The following is a 17,301-nucleotide window of genomic DNA, read 5'->3' on the forward strand; positions in this document are numbered from 1 at the left end:
CCTTGTCCAGAGAAGAGACTGTTGGGTAAATGACACCCGTACCGTACATGGTGAGGAGGCAGCAGGGGGCAGGTGCCTGCTGTGGGCCTTCTATGGGTAGAGGCTGCTGCAGCTCCTTGCCCCCTGTGCAGGGGCGTAACTACCATAGTGGCAGACCATGCGACTGCTATGGGGCCCAGGGCAAGAGGGGCCCCGTTGGGATCATCTCCTCTTCTACTGGTCAGGACTCTATCCTCTAAAGGAACAACTTTTAGTAAATGAGGCAGTGAAAAAAATGGCCCAAGGGTCATTGAAAGGGGTTTAGGCAGAAACCCCCCTGTGCTGTGTGGGGGCCCTGGCTATGGGGCCCTTACTTCTCTATGTACTGCAGAGCAGAGTTTTTATGGGGAGACCCCGCTCCAGCCTGTGCAGACGGCTCCTCTCCACTGCAGAGTCCCTCCCAGGGGGAGGAGGAGGGGAGCCCCTATGAGCAGGGTGCTTCTTGTAAAGTTTCCTGTGCTTGTTACAGGGCGGGGAGTTTGCTCACATTTACAGAGCCGCGGTGACAATGAGAGGCAGTGACAAGGACACGTTGGTGCCAGACTCATCCTGACTGCTAGGAGGATGGCGGGGGGATCCCCACTCACCCCTGCTTGGCAGAGCTGGGCATCCCTGCTGTACGCTCAGTGCTGCTGCAACACCACAGCCTGCTGACTGGCACCGTGGAGCATGCCAGGCTCCAGAGAAAGTGCCACCTCGAAAGCTGCACCCCCTCCAGACGCTGCTGCTGCCATCAGACACAGGTACTTAATATTCCATATTTTATTAATGGCTCCAGTCTCTGCTTACCCTCCGCCAGCTATACATTTCATCTGCGGCGACCAGCAGCCCTATGTATTAACCCCTTATAGCCCCCCCCCCCCCTTCAGTATTGCAGATCCTTCCTGAGCGGTGAGGTGGAAAGGTTCCCGTCTTCTCTCCCTCTTGGTGCATTATGCTACAGCAGAGGATTGCACCGAAATGCTGAGCCATGCCGTCAGCGGCAAAGGAAAGGGGTCACATACTAATGCAAGCGACAGAGGCGGGTGCATGGCAAGGGTTAACTGACAACCCCCTTCAGGTCTGCAAGTGCACTAAGTCAAGGGTTAATGCAATGCAGAGTATATTTGATGGCATCCCAGGGGGTCGGGGGCAAGGCAGGTGCTCAGGGGCTTGTTGTATCTGATTCTGGGAAAGCTGGGTGCCAGGTGGTCCACAAGCAGAATGTGTGACCAGGAATCCGAGTAAGCCGGGGGCGACAGGCGATGTGGTGGCGGTAATGGCAGACATGTCGGTTGCCACCCAGCTTTTCCAGAAACGGATCGTCTCCGTCGCTCTGCTTGTTGTCTGTGACATGGTGGATTCTCTTTCATTTACAATTCCGTGTGATGGCGGCATATGTTGGGACTACCTGGCGCTGATGTGATGCCGCTTTGATGCCAAACCTGTCACCAGGAATCCTCAGCAATTCTTCTCCCACCCAGGAATATCTGCCACTCTCTCAGTAATGAGGAAAGGCGGAATAGATCCAGCATTAGGGTTAGAACGAAGGAATAGAATGCAAGAGTCGCAGTGAAGACTGACAATGGCACCAGCAATTAGTAACTATACAAGTGTGCATTCAGGATAGGCTTAGAGACTTTACACAAAACCCTGACTGTAAACTTCTAGTATACTTTGTACTTCGGTTCTGCAGGACATCTCTGCTTGCTGTCAGTGAATGAGATTGCATTATGACACATTCTTCGTTGCAGGTACCCAGGAGCACCCCATTAGCGTGCAGCACTGAGATGCTCGCCAGTCCATCTCTATGGATATAACAAAAGAAATCTACCATCTGAACTACAGCCATCGGGACGAGGTGTCGCCCGGCTGCGCCGCGCAGGGATCCGGCTGGAGGAACGCGCAGGTCTTCATGCGTCGTCGGCCCCAGGACTGCCTGAGCCTGCTGGAGATTGCCCTGGTGTTAAATACTATGGGGTGCATCCATAGCCTAAGCTGCAAACCCAAAGTCTTCCGAGAGACTATCGCCGTGCTGGACGTCAAAGCCTCCATCGACTCCACCCCCACCAGCATCGACGAGTCCTCCAGCGTCGTCCTCCGATACAGGACCCCCCATTTCCGAGCCAGCGCCCAAGTCCTGGTGCCTCCGATCTCTGGGAAAGACTCGTGGCGAGTGGGCTGGATCCAGGCCTGTAACCACATGGAGTTCTACAATCACTACGGGGACCTGGGAATGTAAGTACCCCTCCAGCCTCAGTCCAATAATCCGGCATGCTGAATGATCCGAATCTTCTGGCAGGCGCTCCCTTACGTCTGGCTGGGGTCCCGGCTCCATTTGCAATGGATGCACAGGTAAATTTCTGCTGGGAGGCGATTATGCTAACAGGGACGAACACATAGCCATCAAAACTGTCCCCATTATTGTGGCTACCAATATGGCCGCCATTACAGGTTGTCACACATATGACAGGCGAGATGTGAGGAGGTAAGAGGAGCCTGCGATTTAATGGTGCAGACCATGCAGTCTTTCACAAACGGGTGGAGTAGACCTACTATCAGTCCAATCTCCTGTCCAGGAAGTGACCTTTTATGGCCTACCACTGCTTCCTGTATGTGAATTGCAACCTTTCCCTCCAGTCTTGGCAGGATGTGGTCTACAGGCCGGTAACTGCAAAGCGTATCCACCTATGAAGTGACACGTGTCTATAATGATGGCTTCACTCAAAACGCGTTGTCAGAAGTGGTGAAAATGTGGGGTAAATTGCCCTTCAATTCCACCAAAGCAATGAGAGATACAAGTAGAAGGGGCGGGGCCGTGACAACTTTCTGTTCATTTCTAGCTCTCATATGGAGAATGGGGCTTGGAACCCAGTGCCTAGCTGTCAGAGTTTGCTGAAACTTGTGGTTCCACGACCCCCAGCCCACCCCAGGTCACATAGAAGGTTCTTATCATGTTCATAAAATGATTATAAGCGCTAGATATAGGAGACATGACGTGGCGGGATGTGAGCGAGCGCTGGAACGGAATCCTCCGTATCATATTCTCATCATCTCCTCCATCAACATCAGCTGCTTATTCTGGGAATTTTCTTCTTCTTTTTTTTTTCTTTGACCTTCTTAGATGTCGTAAAATATTCATCGTAATCTTCCTGCAGTCGGCGTTTTCGACGATACTTTAGCTTCTCCTTGAAGGTTTCCTGGTGCGTTCAGCCTTATTTATGGGGAGACTAGAAATGACTTCTGTAAAGGAGCGAGGTTGCGGGATGTGTCCTTGTAAGACGAGTCAAAGAAAAGGGCACCGCCATGGGCACGTCACTCAGCCCAGCCATGTGGAGAGCTTTGTGTACACCTTCATGGTCCCAGTGTCGCCTCAGCAACCTTGCAATTACCCCATTAAATCAGTATACGCCCCAGTACCTCAGTCTGTGTGTACCCGAGTAATTCTTCTAAATCCTAGTAAACTTATCCTGATGCCACTAATCCTATGTAAACCCCACAACTTGTACTCCATGTTCACTGAAACCTTATTCTCTGTTCATTAAGCCAAAATACACCCCAATAACTTCATCGTCGCCCCATTTGGTTTGCGTCATGATTCACCATTGACCTCGCATGCTCCCCGTCACCTCAGTCATCACCCTACTAACTAGCCCAAAACTCCATGTACCCCCAAGACATTGTACCCAATGACGCTCTCCTTCACCCCACTAACTCATATGCTTATTCTGACCTTGTGCACACCCCAGTAATTCTGTGTTGATTGTATTCACCCCTCTAATTACTCCATCTCCTTATTTCTGGTGTCACCCCACTGTCTATCTCTGCTTGCTGCAGGATCTCCTCCTGTACCTTCTCTGTCGTCTCTGACCCAGTGTAAGGTCGTGGTTTGTGGTAGTGTCAGGCCCGGGATTAGATACCTGGGGATCCGGTTTCCTGCTGGAAATTCCATTCGAGTGGCTTCCTTTCCTGCCTTGATAATTCCAGATTTCAGGGGTCCCCCGCACTTCCCAGCCATTGTATACGTGACATCTATTTTTAAATTTCCAGGACAAGGACATAAAGTGAAATTTATTTTTTTTCAACTGTATTTTCTTTCGTAGCTGCAGGAGACGCTCAGAGTCACGGTCTGGGCTGCACATCCAGAACCATCTAGGTTTTGTCCGTGTCAGGGGTTATCTGGTGGAAAAGGGCGTGATGCTTTATACCACTGACGCAGACATACACGGCCCAATAGCAAAACTTAGTATGAGCCCCCTGCACCTAGTTTCCCACCAGTATATGCAAGTCGATCGCTCCCAGGCCATGCAGAACACGTGCAACGGGACATATTTATGATGAATTTACGTGTTTTTTTTTTATCAAGTAGAAGACATTTTAATTAAATAAAATAGTTATAAGAAAAAGTTACTTTTGTCCTCACCCACTTTATCTGACTTTTTATGTAGATGTTTCAAATATATGGTGCTCATTCTGAAGAACATATTTCTCAATGTGTTTACACCAGAAAATTGGCAAAAATACATTGATAAATCTCCTGCTTCTCTTCTATTACCAAGTTATCTGGCTGCCTACAGCCACCACTAGGGGGAGCTCAGTGAGTAGAAATGAATACAACTACCATGGAAGCTGTAGGAATCTCTTTGAATTGAGTTCCCCATAGTGGCGACTGTGTGAAAGTGCAGTGTTTTCACAGGGGGAGTAGTAGAAAAAGTTCCTCGCCGGCCCCCCCTCCCTCCGGGCCCCATAGCAATCGTATGGTCTGCTTCTATTGCAGATACAGCAGTGTGTGCACCGTTTCTTAACATCTTCTATAGTGAAATATGATTGTTTGACTCTACAGGCCCAACGCCTGAGGATGCACTACTGAGGCTCTGGTGAGAACTCGTGTTCATCTGAACTAATGAGACCTTGAGTAGATCAATATCCATAACTACATCCTACCCAGCCTGAGCAGCGACATCAGTGCCATTGGTGATTTGGACATGTTGTCTTCAGAGTCTCTCAGTAGTGCAGCCTCCTGTGTGGTCTTCTGTCCAGAGCAGGACATCAGCCTCATATCCTCACCGTGCAGACCACAGAGCCCGGCCATCCTATTCTCTTGCCACCTGCATGCCTATTCTCCCTCCTTACTGACTCCATTCATACCCCCCTGCATTTACCGCAGCTGCTGACTCTTCCGCTCAAAGATCCTGTTGTCATTCTCCTCAAGTTATTTTTCTTAGAAGATCTGTCTGTCTGCGGAAGTGTCCTAGATGCAACCGAGCACAGGAAGACCGGTCGGGGGAGAGGAAAAGCAGCAGAACACAATCCCCTGCAATGAACAGAGTCTGCATTTGAAACAGCAGGAAGTGCACAAAAAGATAAAGCAAACATGTCAGCAATCTGATAAAGAAGATGGCCCTGATGTGAGAGCGATCTGAGGAAGAAGATGGCCCTGATGTGAGAGCGATCTGAGGAAGAAGATGGCCCTGATGTGAGAGCCATCTGAGGAAGAAGATGGCCCTGATGTGAGAGCCATCTGTGGAAGAAGATGGCCCTGATGTGAGAGCGATCTGAGGAAGAAGATGGCCCTGATGTGAGAGCGATCTGAGGAAGAAGATGGCCCTGATGTGAGAGCTATCTGAGGAAGAAGATGGCCGTGATGTGAGAGCCAACTGACGAAGAAGATGGCCCTGATGTGAGAGCCATCTGAGAAAGAAGATGGCCCTGATGTGAGAGCCATCTGAGGAAGAAGATGGCCCTGATGTGAGAGCCATCTGAGGAAGAAGATGGCCCTGATGTGAGAGCCATCTGAGAAAGGAGATGGCCCTGATGTGAGAGCCATCTGACGAAGATGATGGCCCTGATGTGAGAGCCATCTGACGAAGATGATGGCCCTGATGTGAGAGCCATCTGAGGAAGAAGATGGCCCTGATGTGAGAGCCATCTGAGGAAGAAGATGGCCCTGATGTCGGAGCCATCTGAGGAAGAAGATGGCCCTGATGTCGGAGCCATCTGAGGAAGAAGATGGCCCTGATGTCGGAGCCATCTGAGGAAGAAGATGGCCCTGATGTCGGAGCCATCTGAGGAAGAAGATGGCCCTGATGTCGGAGCCATCTGAGGAAGAAGATGGCCCTGATGTCGGAGCCATCTGACGAAGCAGTTGGTCCTGATGTCGGAGCCATCTGACGAAGCAGTTGGTCCCAATGTGACAGCGATTTGATTAAAGACATGGTCCTAATGAGAGTACACTGGCATGACAAAGAAACTGTGCCCTCAATCGACCATGAGGAAAGGGGCATGGCGTGATCAATAAAACATGGCACAGCTGGTCGTTAGTCCTTTCACTAGCTCAGATAACTGTCCAGTGTCTGGTGTAAAGATGACACTTCTCAGGAAACAAATGACAAATTTACATACACTGAACAAGCAGGGGCTGCTCGAAGGTTCACTTACAATATACATGCTAAAAACCTTGGCCTATCCCAATCTGTTGTAGGAGGGCATCTGTATAAAGACCTGCATTCTAATCAGATTTTCATGGGGATCAGCGGCATCTTTGGCCCCTGCGCAGGGTTCACATGGCTGACATTTAATGATCCAAAATCCCGATTGTCTGACTATGACGGGTGGAGAGTCGAGCAGCAGCTCAGGCCATGACCTCTACCAGTCTGTGCCCAGCTGCGACCAGGTCAGGTGTTTTTCTTTTTTTCTTTTTTAGCTTCTGTTGCAGAATTTTTTATGTTTATCTTTTTACTGTTGATTTTTCAAAATTTCTTTTGACCAAAATTGAGAAGTACAAAGTTTTCCCTTTTACTTCTCTTTTAGTTTCCACTTCTGTTTTTGGTTAAGACAGTGAAAACTGCATAAAAATGTATGAATTGGGTCAAAATGAGTGAATGAAGGAAGGATTGTTACAATGCATGTGTGCTGCTGATGTATTGAGCTCACAGAGGATTGTCTGCACTGATACATTGTAACAAACTATCAGAACAGGAGAGATGTGTGCCACTGATGTATTCACCTCCACAGAGGATCCTTTAGACTGGATATAGTTTCTAACAAACCCTCAGGTTTTAGAAGTATTAGGCCAGGGACAAAAAGAAGAATGGTCTCATTCACTGACAGCTAGTAGAGGTGTTGAAAATGGTGAAGAACTGGAACACAAGGTACATTAGAACCTTGCAGGGTACATCTATGGTTACGTCTCCTCACATTTGGATCTCTTTTTCTTCAGGTCTAGTTGGGAACTTCCGGATCTCCTGAGTGGTAAGATCCCCGCCATCAGTGACTCAGACGGCGTCAACTACCCCTGGTATGGCAATACCACCGAGACCTGCACTGTTACCGGCCCCACCAAGCGGGACACCAAGTTTACCGTCAGTATGAATGACAACTTCTACCCGAGCGTGACGTGGGCAGTGCCTGTCAGCGCTTCCAATGTGCCTATGTTGACTGGCATCCAGAGGGACCAAAGTTTTACCACTTGGCTGGTGGCCATCAACCTGTCCAGTGGTGACCTGGTCATCCTGCACACCATCAAGTGGAGGATGAAACTGGAGATCGAGGTCAAGCCGACCTTACCGCTGGGACAACGAGCCAAACTACAGGAACCTTTTGCACAGGAACAGCCACGAGTCCTCAACAAGAACGAGCCCGTACCTCCCAGCGCTCTTGTGAAACCAAATGCCAACGATGCCCAGGTGCTTATGTGGAGGCCTAAGAACAAACCAGCCGTGGTCGTGATACCCCCAAAGAGGCGGTGAACCCAGCAAACCAGGCAATAGCTGCTAAGAAAAGACTTAACAACCAAAATCCTCGCCTAAGGTCCTGCTGTTATTTTGTGCAGTTCTCAGGGCATCACTGTGGTATTTTATGCTGGTGGACCTTGGTTTGGGACACGATGACACTGAAGGTGGTAGTTTCTGTAGACCCTCCACCAGCTTTTATCGGGCGCCCGGTCTGCCCGCTGCACTGCTCCATGTCAGGTTGGACGTACAGTCCATTCTTTCCCATGACGCATGAAGCTCGAGACGTTCTCCGTACTTCATTCTCGTGTGATATTTATGACTTTTTTCCCCCCACAAATGTTGTTCTCATCGTCAAGAAGTTGCCAAAAGATCCTCAGCTCCCTCAACCCCCTAAGAGGCACTGTTCTTGTCTGCCTTTCATAAAGATGGAGGACTTTGGAGTAGACCTTAGTGAAGCTGAGCTATGGGTGGAGACCTTGATGAACCTCAGGTATTGGAGTAAGCTTTAGTGTAGCTATAGTATGAGGCGGGCTTTATTGAAGCTGAGGTATGAGGTGGGCTTTATTGAAGCTGAGGTATGAGGTGGGCTTTATTGAAGCTGAGGTATGAGGTTGGGTTTATTAAAGCCGAGGTATAAGGTGGGTTTTACTGAAGCTGAGGTATGAGGTGGGCTTTATTGAAGCTGAGGTATGAGGTTGGGTTTATTAAAGCCGAGGTATAAGGTGGGTTTTACTGAAGCTGAAGTATGAGGTGGGCTTTATTAAAGCTGAGGTATGAGGTGGGCTTTATTAAAGCTGAAGTATGAGGTGGGCTTTTTTAAAACTGAGGTATGAGGTGGGCTTTATTGAAGCAGAGGTATGAGGTAGGCTTTACTGAATCAGAAGTATGAGGTGGGCTTTATTAAAGCTGAGGTATGAGGTGGGCTTTATTAAAGCTGAAGTATGAGGTGGGCTTTTTTAAAACTCAGGTATGAGGTGGGCTTTATTGAAGCAGAGGTATGAGGTAGGCTTTACTGAATCAGAAGTATGAGGTGGGCTTTATTAAAGCTGAGGTATGAGGTGGGCTTTATTAAAGCTGAGGTATGAGGTGGGTTTTACTGAAGCCGAGGTATGAGGTGGGTTTTACTGAAGCCGAGGTATGAGGTGGGTTTTACTGAAGCCGAGGTATGAGGTGGGTTTTACTGAAGCCGAGGTATGAGGTGGGTTTTACTGAAGCCGAGGTATGAGGTGGGCTTTATTAAAGCTGAGGTATGAGGTGGGCTTTATTGAAGCAGAGGTATGAGGTGGGCTTTACTGAATCAGAAGTATGAGGTGGGCTTTATTAAAGCCGAGGTATGAGGTGGGTTTTATTAAAGCCGAGGTATGAGGTGGGTTTTATTAAAGCCGAGGTATGAGGTGGGTTTTATTAAAGCCGAGGTATGAGGTGGGTTTTATTAAAGCCGAGGTATGAGGTGGGCTTTATCGAAGCAGAGGTATGAGGTAGGCTTTACTGAATCAGAAGTATGAGGTGGGCTTTATTAAAGCCGAGGTATGAAGTGGGTTTCACTGAAGCCGAGGTATGAGGTGGGCTTTATTGAAGCCGAGGTATGAGGTGGGTTTTACTGAAGCCGAGGTATGAGGTGGGCTTTATTAAAGCCGAGGTATGAAGTGGGTTTCACTGAAGCCGAGGTATGAGGTGGGCTTTATTAAAGCTGAGGTGTGAGGTTGGGTTTTATTAAAGCCGAGGTATGAGGTGGGTTTTATTGAAGCCGAGGTATGAGGTGGGCTTTATTGAAGCCGAGGTATGAGGTGGGCTTTATTAAAGCCGAGGTATGAGGTGGGCTTTATTAAAGCCGAGGTATGAGGTGGGTTTTATTAAAGCCGAGGTATGAGGTGGCTTTTACTGAAGCAGAAGTATTCTGTTCATTAAAGCCTACCTCATACTTATTAAAGTGAAGGTATGAGGTGGGCTTTATTGAGCTGAGGTATGAGGTTTGTAGTGCGGCACGGCTGATGGAACGCTGTTGATAGGCCAATCTCAGGGGTAATATAGATAGCAGGGGGATGGGCGAGCATTGCAGGGCATTGCTTCCATGTCCCTTACTTGATGCAGCTGCTTATTTATTTTTTGAGAATTATGGTACAAATGACAACACATGAGCCGCTGCCATCAGGGCAGTACTGGCGGTCCTGCAGTCAGGGGCCCGGACTGATCTGTGACATTGGCCGCCTCATGAATATTCACTTCTGTGCAGTAAATAGTAGTAAGGCGGCATCTCCTGCTCCAGATGGGGGGGGGGGGGGCCTTCCCCAGCACAGAGATGTTTTACTAAAGAAACAAATTGACAGACCTTCTGTGTAGCAGGCAGGAGACTTACCATCACACTATAGTCCTGCCATTCTGAGGAGACAGTATTATTATTTTGTGCTTAAGGAGCTGTTTTCTTCACAGACCTAATATTAAATAAATAGTATATTACTGAAATGGAGAAAACTTATGGCATTTTTATTTACATAAATAATGTGTTCTCAAAACTGTAGAAGTTAACAAAAATGTTTTCATTTCCTGTAGGCAGCACAGTCACGAATGGGTTAAAGCCCTCTAGGTAACTAGACAGAGACAGGTTAATAAACAGTAGTGATCAATAAACCAATCGCCATGGCCCCTATAAACCTCAGCAGGAGGAAGGAGCCGGTGTCCTTCAGCGGTGCTGCCTACGGACTGCAGGAAATCACAATTTCAGGTAAATACATTTTCCTGGATGTCCTACGGCAGCACGGTCACGAATGGGACTTATAAGGCAGTGTATGTTGTGAGGATGCCCAGCTTGTGATCCTTCATCTATGGCGAAGATGGTGACCAGTGGTACGTGGCCCAGATCAGCCCAGTGTGTGGCAGCTAAGCGGGCAGAGTGACTGATGAAACTGGTAGCATTTCTCAACAGATCCCCTGAGCTGGTGGCATTACTTGTTCTCTGGCCCTTGATGCTGAAGAAACAGGGTCTCAGATGTTCTGAAGGTCACTGTCCTTTCCATATATATTAAAGGGCTTGTCCCACCATTTTACCCAGGCAGCCCCTGATATGAGCATCGGAGCATTTCATGTGTTCCCGGTGACGTCACTGGCACTGATGGGCGGTCTACAGCTGTTTTACAGGCTAGGGCAGCACTAAAGCCCGCCCATTAGTGCCGGTGACGTCATCGGGCTCACTGCTGGGCGGAAGCCTCCGCCTAGCAGTCCCTATGGAGAGCCCGGTACGTTTCCCTGCACAATTCAATGCAAGGCATGAAATGCTCCAATGCTCATATCAGGGGGGCTGCCTCTGGTGAAATTGTAGGAATGTCTGGGGTTCAGCTCTGAACATGGACAATCCCTTTAAGACACCGGCTGTGTCTTCCTGCTCAGGTTTATAGGGGCCACGGTGACTGGTTAATAGATTGATCATTACCGATTTATTAACCTGTCTGTCTAGTTGTGCTGCCGTCCAGGAAACTATTATTACGGGGATAACAATTACTGTTTTGTGATATTTAATTCTAAATATTTATTGTAATCGGTTTTGCTCTTTTTTTTTTTTTTGTTACATTAAATCAAAATATACTTAAATATTACTTTATTATAAATATAGCCCCAAATACCTTTCATTAGTTATAATGGCTGGCTTTATCAAGGGAGCAATCATCAGGAGAAATAAAATGGCCGCCGTCCTATTAGTACACACAAAACCTGTCCTAATCACAGGAGGACAAGTTACTTCGGAGCACTGAGCTAACAAGCTGCCTCATCCTCAATACATACACAAATCTGATAAGATCTTCAGCTGAATCTCTGTGGGAATATAACAAAAGGTATTTGGGAATATATTTATAATAAACTAATATGTAAGTATTTTCATTTTCTTAATTCTCGAAGAACCGCTTTAACTTTGATAAAATATTTTATAAAACGGTCAAATTTTTCTGTTAACTTTTAGCAAAGAAATTATTTCACAGGTATATGGTGGGAACCCAAGACATTACATATAGAAGGCAGCAGCCTTACCCACTACTGCAAGATTTCCTGTGTATAAATAGTAATACTGTTGTCTCCAAAGGCAAACAACGGAATACTACTTAGTAGCTACCAGGCTCCGACAATTCTATTCAAACTGCAGTGAGTGAGGCTATTCCACAGGTCTAGGCTTCAGTCCCCAGTACATATACTTTAATTTTCCTCCTTCCTTTTATGGTAAAATATTTTTTATATTGTTTACGAAGAAATAATGAAGCAAAAACCATTACAGAAACTGCATTTTTGTACCATAATGTATTTGTCGCCCTATAACACACACCTAGGAGTTAGAGGAGGAAAATAAGAGAAAACAAAATAGTTCAGACCTCAGATCAGACCCCCAATGTTAATCAGACCTCAGATCAGACCCCCAATGTTAAACAGACCTCAGATCAGACACCCAACGTTAATCAGACCTCAGATCAGACCCCCAATGTTAATCAGACCTCAGATCAGACCCCCAACGTGGATCAGATCCTAAATGTTAATGAGACCTCAGCTCAGACCCCCAATGTTAATCAGACCTCAGCTCAGACCCCCAATGTTAATCAGACCTCAGCTCAGACCCCCAATGTTAATCAGACCTCAGCTCAGACCCCCAATGTTAATCAGACCTCAGCTCAGACTCACAATGTTAATCAGACCTCAGATCAGACCCCCAATGTTAATCAGACCTCAGATCGGACTCCCAATGTTAATGAGACCTCAGCTCAGACCCCCAATGTTAATCAGACCTCAGATCAGACTCCCAATGTTAATCAGATCTCAGATTAGACACCCAACGTGGATCAGACCCCCAATGTTAATGAGACCTCAGATCAGACCCCCAATGTTAATCAGACCTCAGATCGGACTCCCAATGCTAATCAGACCTCAGATCAGACCCTCAACGTTAATGAGACCTCAGCTCAGACCACCGTTAATCAGACCTCGGATCAGACCCCCAATGTTAATCAGGCCTCAGATCTGACCCCCAAGTTATTCAGGCCTCAGATCTGACCCCCAAGTTATTCAGACCTTGGATCAGACCCCCAATGCTAATCAGACCTCAGATCAGACCCCCAATGTTAATCAGACCTCAGATCAGACCCCCAATGCTAATCAGACCTCAGATCAGACCCTCAACGTTAATGAGACCTCAGCTCAGACCCCCAATGTTAAAAGTGGAAGGAAATTATCTTACTGAAGTGTATGGCAAAAAGGCCTGAGGCAAAAAATTTAAATAAATGTATGACTGTTATGGAGGGAGGGGGAAGGGGGGGGGGGGCAGGTCACATGGTCTGTCTATAAGGTATTCCAAAATTCCTGTCTGTCGAGGTGTTAACAATTGTCTAGGAAAGCTGGGTCAAACCAACATGGCCACCACTGTGGCTTGGCCACCATTCCCAGAAGCCTGAACGTCACATCGGCCTAACTGGATCTATAACCCCCATAGGATCTATACTGGCAGTCATACTGGTCACTCAGCTTTACCTATTACAGACTACAGGCTGTCTAAAAGGGACTTGGTGTCAAAAATAAATGTAGACTTACCATCATTTCCTGAGGCATCCATCTTGTCACCTCATACGTCAGAGCAGACAGATCCCTGACCGGGAGGGAGGAAACAGATTCCTTCCGCCATACTACTTCTAGAAACATGGCAAGCAAAACCCCGGCCCTATAGATAAGACAGGACAAAAATTTCCACTTTAGGGTACATTATTTATAAGCCCCTCCCCTTTGAGGAAAAAATCCTTTAAAAATGGGACAATCGGATGAATCTCCACTTTTTTTTCATTCACATTTTTTCTTATTTCTTAGTGTCCCTTTAAATTACAGTCTGTAGTCTGCAGAGGACCCTGCATGGAACGGATTCCAGTTGCTATGGGCAACAGCTCCTCTTTTTCTCTAAACCCATGTTGGGTTTGGCTGGGACTACGGGCGACTTTGGCCACGACAAGTGTCATGTGACCAGAGATCGCTCTGCAGTCATTGAAGTGAATGAGGTTACAGTGCGAGTCGTAAGTTGTTGCGACCGCGACCTTAAAATTGCAAAAACTTAGTCGCACAACACATGTCGAAGCCTATGTCGATGTGTAGCCCCAGCCTAAGGCGGCAGTCTGCAATCTGGGGTTCTCCAGCTGTTGAGATACTACAACTCTCATCAGGCTCTGATCGCTAGAAGAGCCCCAGGTTTCAGATCACTGTTTGAGAATGGAAATTGCTTGTTCGCCAATGAACGCCTTTGGGTAATCACCTGCGGCGGTGCGACCGTCCATCTGCGCAGACATTTTCGCAGTACCAGCTTGCACTGTTGTCGGGGCACTCACTGCGCTGCAAAATGAAAATAAAGGGATTTTATTAAATGTTAAATGTGTTTTTTAATTTCATTTATCATTTGCCCCATGGCAAACACTAATAACAGCCAGTACAGCACCCAGCTGAGGGATCACACAGCTCTCCATACCCCCCACTTCTTCTCTTGTAATGCTCTGCCAGTGTGTCAGTCTTCACTGTACTTCTGGGATTCTATTCTTGCACCAGGAGGTTCAGGATAAACAGTTCTGATTTGAAGAAGACAGAGAAAAAACAATGAAGAAACATTTAGAGGAAGATTTATCAAAACTGGTGATGGAAAATTTATCAAAAACGGTCTTAGTTGCCCATAGCAACCAGATTTCACCTTCCGTTTTTCACAGCTCCTTTGGAAAATGAAAAGTGGAGTCTGATTGGTTGCTATGGGCAACTAAGGCAGTTTTTCCTTTACACCAGTTTTGATAAATCTACCCCTTAGGGTCCATTCACACGTCAGTGGTGTATTGTGGATCTGCAATAAACCCGGCCGGCACCCCCCTATAGAACTGCCTATTCTTTTCCACAGTTGCGGACAAGAATAGGACCTGTTCAATTTTTTGGCGGAGCCGCATCCCGCAAGTTCAGGGCTGCGCTCCGGAAATGCGGATGTGGTAAACACATAGTGTGCTCTCCGCATCCCGCTCTGCCCCATTGAGAATGAATGGATCCGCACCCGTTCCCGATATTGCGGAACAGATGCGGACGTGTAAATGGACCCTTAGTCTTTGCTTCACATGCCCTCATGGATCGGCGCAGCATCGAATGGAGGCCCCGCTGTCCAACCAATAGGAGCTCAGCTTTCATTTACTAATCTGCTCTGAGAAAATGTAAGCAGAATTCTGATTGGTTGCTATGGATGACAAGGCTAGATGAATGAAAGGGCAGTTAGAATGGCTCATAGCAACCAATCAGATTCTAGATAACATTTAAAAATTGCTTCTTACAAATATAAGGAGTGATCTGATTGGCGGCTTTTAGGAGTGTATCTAGTCCTATCGTGTGGTACTGCTTGCTGAACTGGTATAGCTGACTATTATGTATAATACCGTCTGCTGAGCTGTGTATCTAATCCTATCCTGTGTGATACAGTCTGCTGAGCTGTGTATCTAATCCTATCCTGTGTGATACTGTCTGCTGAGCCGTGTATCTAATCCTATCCTGTGTGATACTGCCTGCTGAGCTGTGTATCTAATCTTATCCTGTGTGATACTGTCTGCTGAGCTGTGTATCTAATCCTATCCTGTGTGATACTGCCTGCTGAGCTGTGTATCTAATCCTATCCTGTGTGATACTGTCTGCTGAGCTGTGTATCTAATCCTTTCCTGTGTGATACTGTCTGCTGAGCTGTGTATCTAATCCTAACATGTGTGATACTGTCTGCTGAGCTGTGTATCTAATCCTATCCTGTGTGATAATGTCTGCTGAGCTGTGTATCTAATCCTGTCCTGTGTGATACTGTCTGCTGAGCTGTGTATCTAATCCTATCCTGTGTGATACTGTCTGCTGAGCTGTGTATCTAATCCTATCCTGTGTGATACTGTTGGGCTGTGTATCTAATCCTATCCTGTGTGATACTGTTGGGCTGTGTATCTAATCCTATCCTGTGTGATACGGTCTGTTTGTGGTGCTGCGGCGTCCCGTCCTGTGAACAGGTGCAGGACATAGTGGGGTCCGGTCTTCGCCCCCGGGAGTCGATTCTCTTGTTACCGACCCTCCATAAATTAAGATATTTCTATTCGGGCTGCGGCCGGGCGTTTTCTGGTCGGTGTCACAGATAATGGCGTCTGTCATCAGTACTCGCTTTACATTGGGGGTGCTCCTGAAAAGTAAAGGGTTAACGCTCTAGTGAGGCGCCCCATGCCTCCTTACAGCAGACCTTTGCATTCGCCTATCTGATCTACTGTTCCGCCCCTTTAAGAGCTCCGGACTCCCTCAGCCACAACACGTTCTCTGCACTTCTCGGCGCTGGATCCGCACCTGCGGCCGAGGGCTTGCGCAATGACTAAACCGAAAATAGATAAGCGGATCAAGTGACGGCGAAACGAGGAAGCAAGATTGTCCGGGGAGAAGTTGCGGCTTCGTGTTGTGCAGGCGCTGGTATCACAACCTCGTTATCAGTATGGTATGGCGGTGGTAGCAGAAAAAGACCTGGAGGATGGCGGCATAAACTTCAAACGCAATCGGATTTACGACATTGGTTGATATCATGGTCACATGACGTTCAAGGCCTGTACAGCCGTGAGCGGCACGGTCGGATCCGCTGCGGTTCATGGCGGCGAGCCTGTACGGGAATGACGCCGCTGCTGGGAGCGGTGACTCCAGACACACCGCATACCCTCTGCATGATAATAATGGCGCAGCACCAGACGCCGCTGCAAGGGCATCGTATCCGTCCTTGTCCTGATGCCGAGCGCTGATTAAACCCGATAAGTAATCCGAGGACGCGGCTAATGAACAGATATCGAGCGGGCGGCTCGCAACTGCTCATCAGCCCACAACGATGACACACATTTCCCTGGCAGCAAGGACGCTGCTGGGTATTAACCCCTTCCATTTCCAAGTGGAACTTTTTTTTTTAAAGGTGCACTCCAGGCAGAACAGTGATTGGTGCACAGACCAAAAGAGGGCGGAGCATGACAAAGGGATTTAAAGGGAGTGTCCTGTATTAGAAAAACATGGCAGATTATTTTTGTTATCTATGGCTTGCGTCTGGTATTACATCACAGCTCCATTGAAGTACTAAGCTGCAGTACCACACACAACCTGTGGAGAAGGGTGGCGCAGTTTTTTCTAATCCTAAAGAATTCCTTTAAATCCATGTCATGCTCCACCCCCTTAGGTCACACACTAGGTAATACAAACATGGGGGTCCCACAGTGTGCCAGTATAGGCCATCATACCCCTCCTTCTGAACCCTCGTAGAAAAGAATGGGGTCACTCTACAACTGTGTCCCCCTCACCTCTTGGGCAGCTGAATGTATTACAGGGGTTCATCTAAATTAGGGTGCATCCTCCTTACCCCAGTGCAACCCCTGGAAAATAATTTACAAAAAGTTGCAGGTGATGTTTTACGACTCTTGTGCTGCCATAGTGTGGACTCCCACCATTCCCCTCTATCAGCCCCCCACCATGCTATATAACGGTTGGGACTGGAGCGAACACTACAGTCTGCCCCCCCTCCCCA

General features: G+C 47.6%; 1 protein-coding gene across 3 annotated transcripts; it reads left to right on the forward strand.

Annotated features, from left to right (window-relative positions):
• Positions 1–256: 256 nt before the first annotated feature.
• On the forward strand, positions 257–10,854 carry LOC122946284 (protein FAM78A-like). 3 transcript variants are annotated; one of them, XR_006391229.1, is made up of 4 exons: positions 257–782; positions 1,773–2,256; positions 7,238–9,313; positions 9,567–10,854. XR_006391229.1 is itself a non-coding variant. In XM_044305791.1 (3 exons), exons 2-3 carry the CDS (start codon positions 1,829–1,831, stop codon positions 7,764–7,766), a joined length of 957 nt encoding a protein of 318 aa, XP_044161726.1. In that variant the 5' UTR covers positions 257–782; positions 1,773–1,828; the 3' UTR covers positions 7,767–10,854. The 3 variants fall into 3 exon arrangements, 1 of the variants encoding a protein (XP_044161726.1); XR_006391230.1 differs by having other exon boundaries at positions 7,238–9,306; positions 9,560–10,854; XM_044305791.1 differs by having other exon boundaries at positions 7,238–10,854.
• The last annotated feature ends 6,447 nt before the right edge of the window (positions 10,855–17,301 follow it).

This window comes from Bufo gargarizans, chromosome 9, assembly GCF_014858855.1.
Source record: "Bufo gargarizans isolate SCDJY-AF-19 chromosome 9, ASM1485885v1, whole genome shotgun sequence".
Classification (NCBI taxonomy): Eukaryota; Metazoa; Chordata; class Amphibia; order Anura; family Bufonidae; genus Bufo; species Bufo gargarizans.

What these genes read in the sequence shown, in the direction of transcription:
- LOC122946284 (XM_044305791.1), top strand. Translation starts at nt 1,829, where the DNA reads ATGGATATAACAAAAGAAATCTACCATCTGAACTACAGCCATCGGGAC. An exon ending in CACTACGGGGACCTGGGAAT is followed by an intron (nt 2,257 to 7,237) that starts GTAAGTACCCCT and finishes CTTTTTCTTCAG; the next exon opens with GTCTAGTTGGGAACTTCCGG.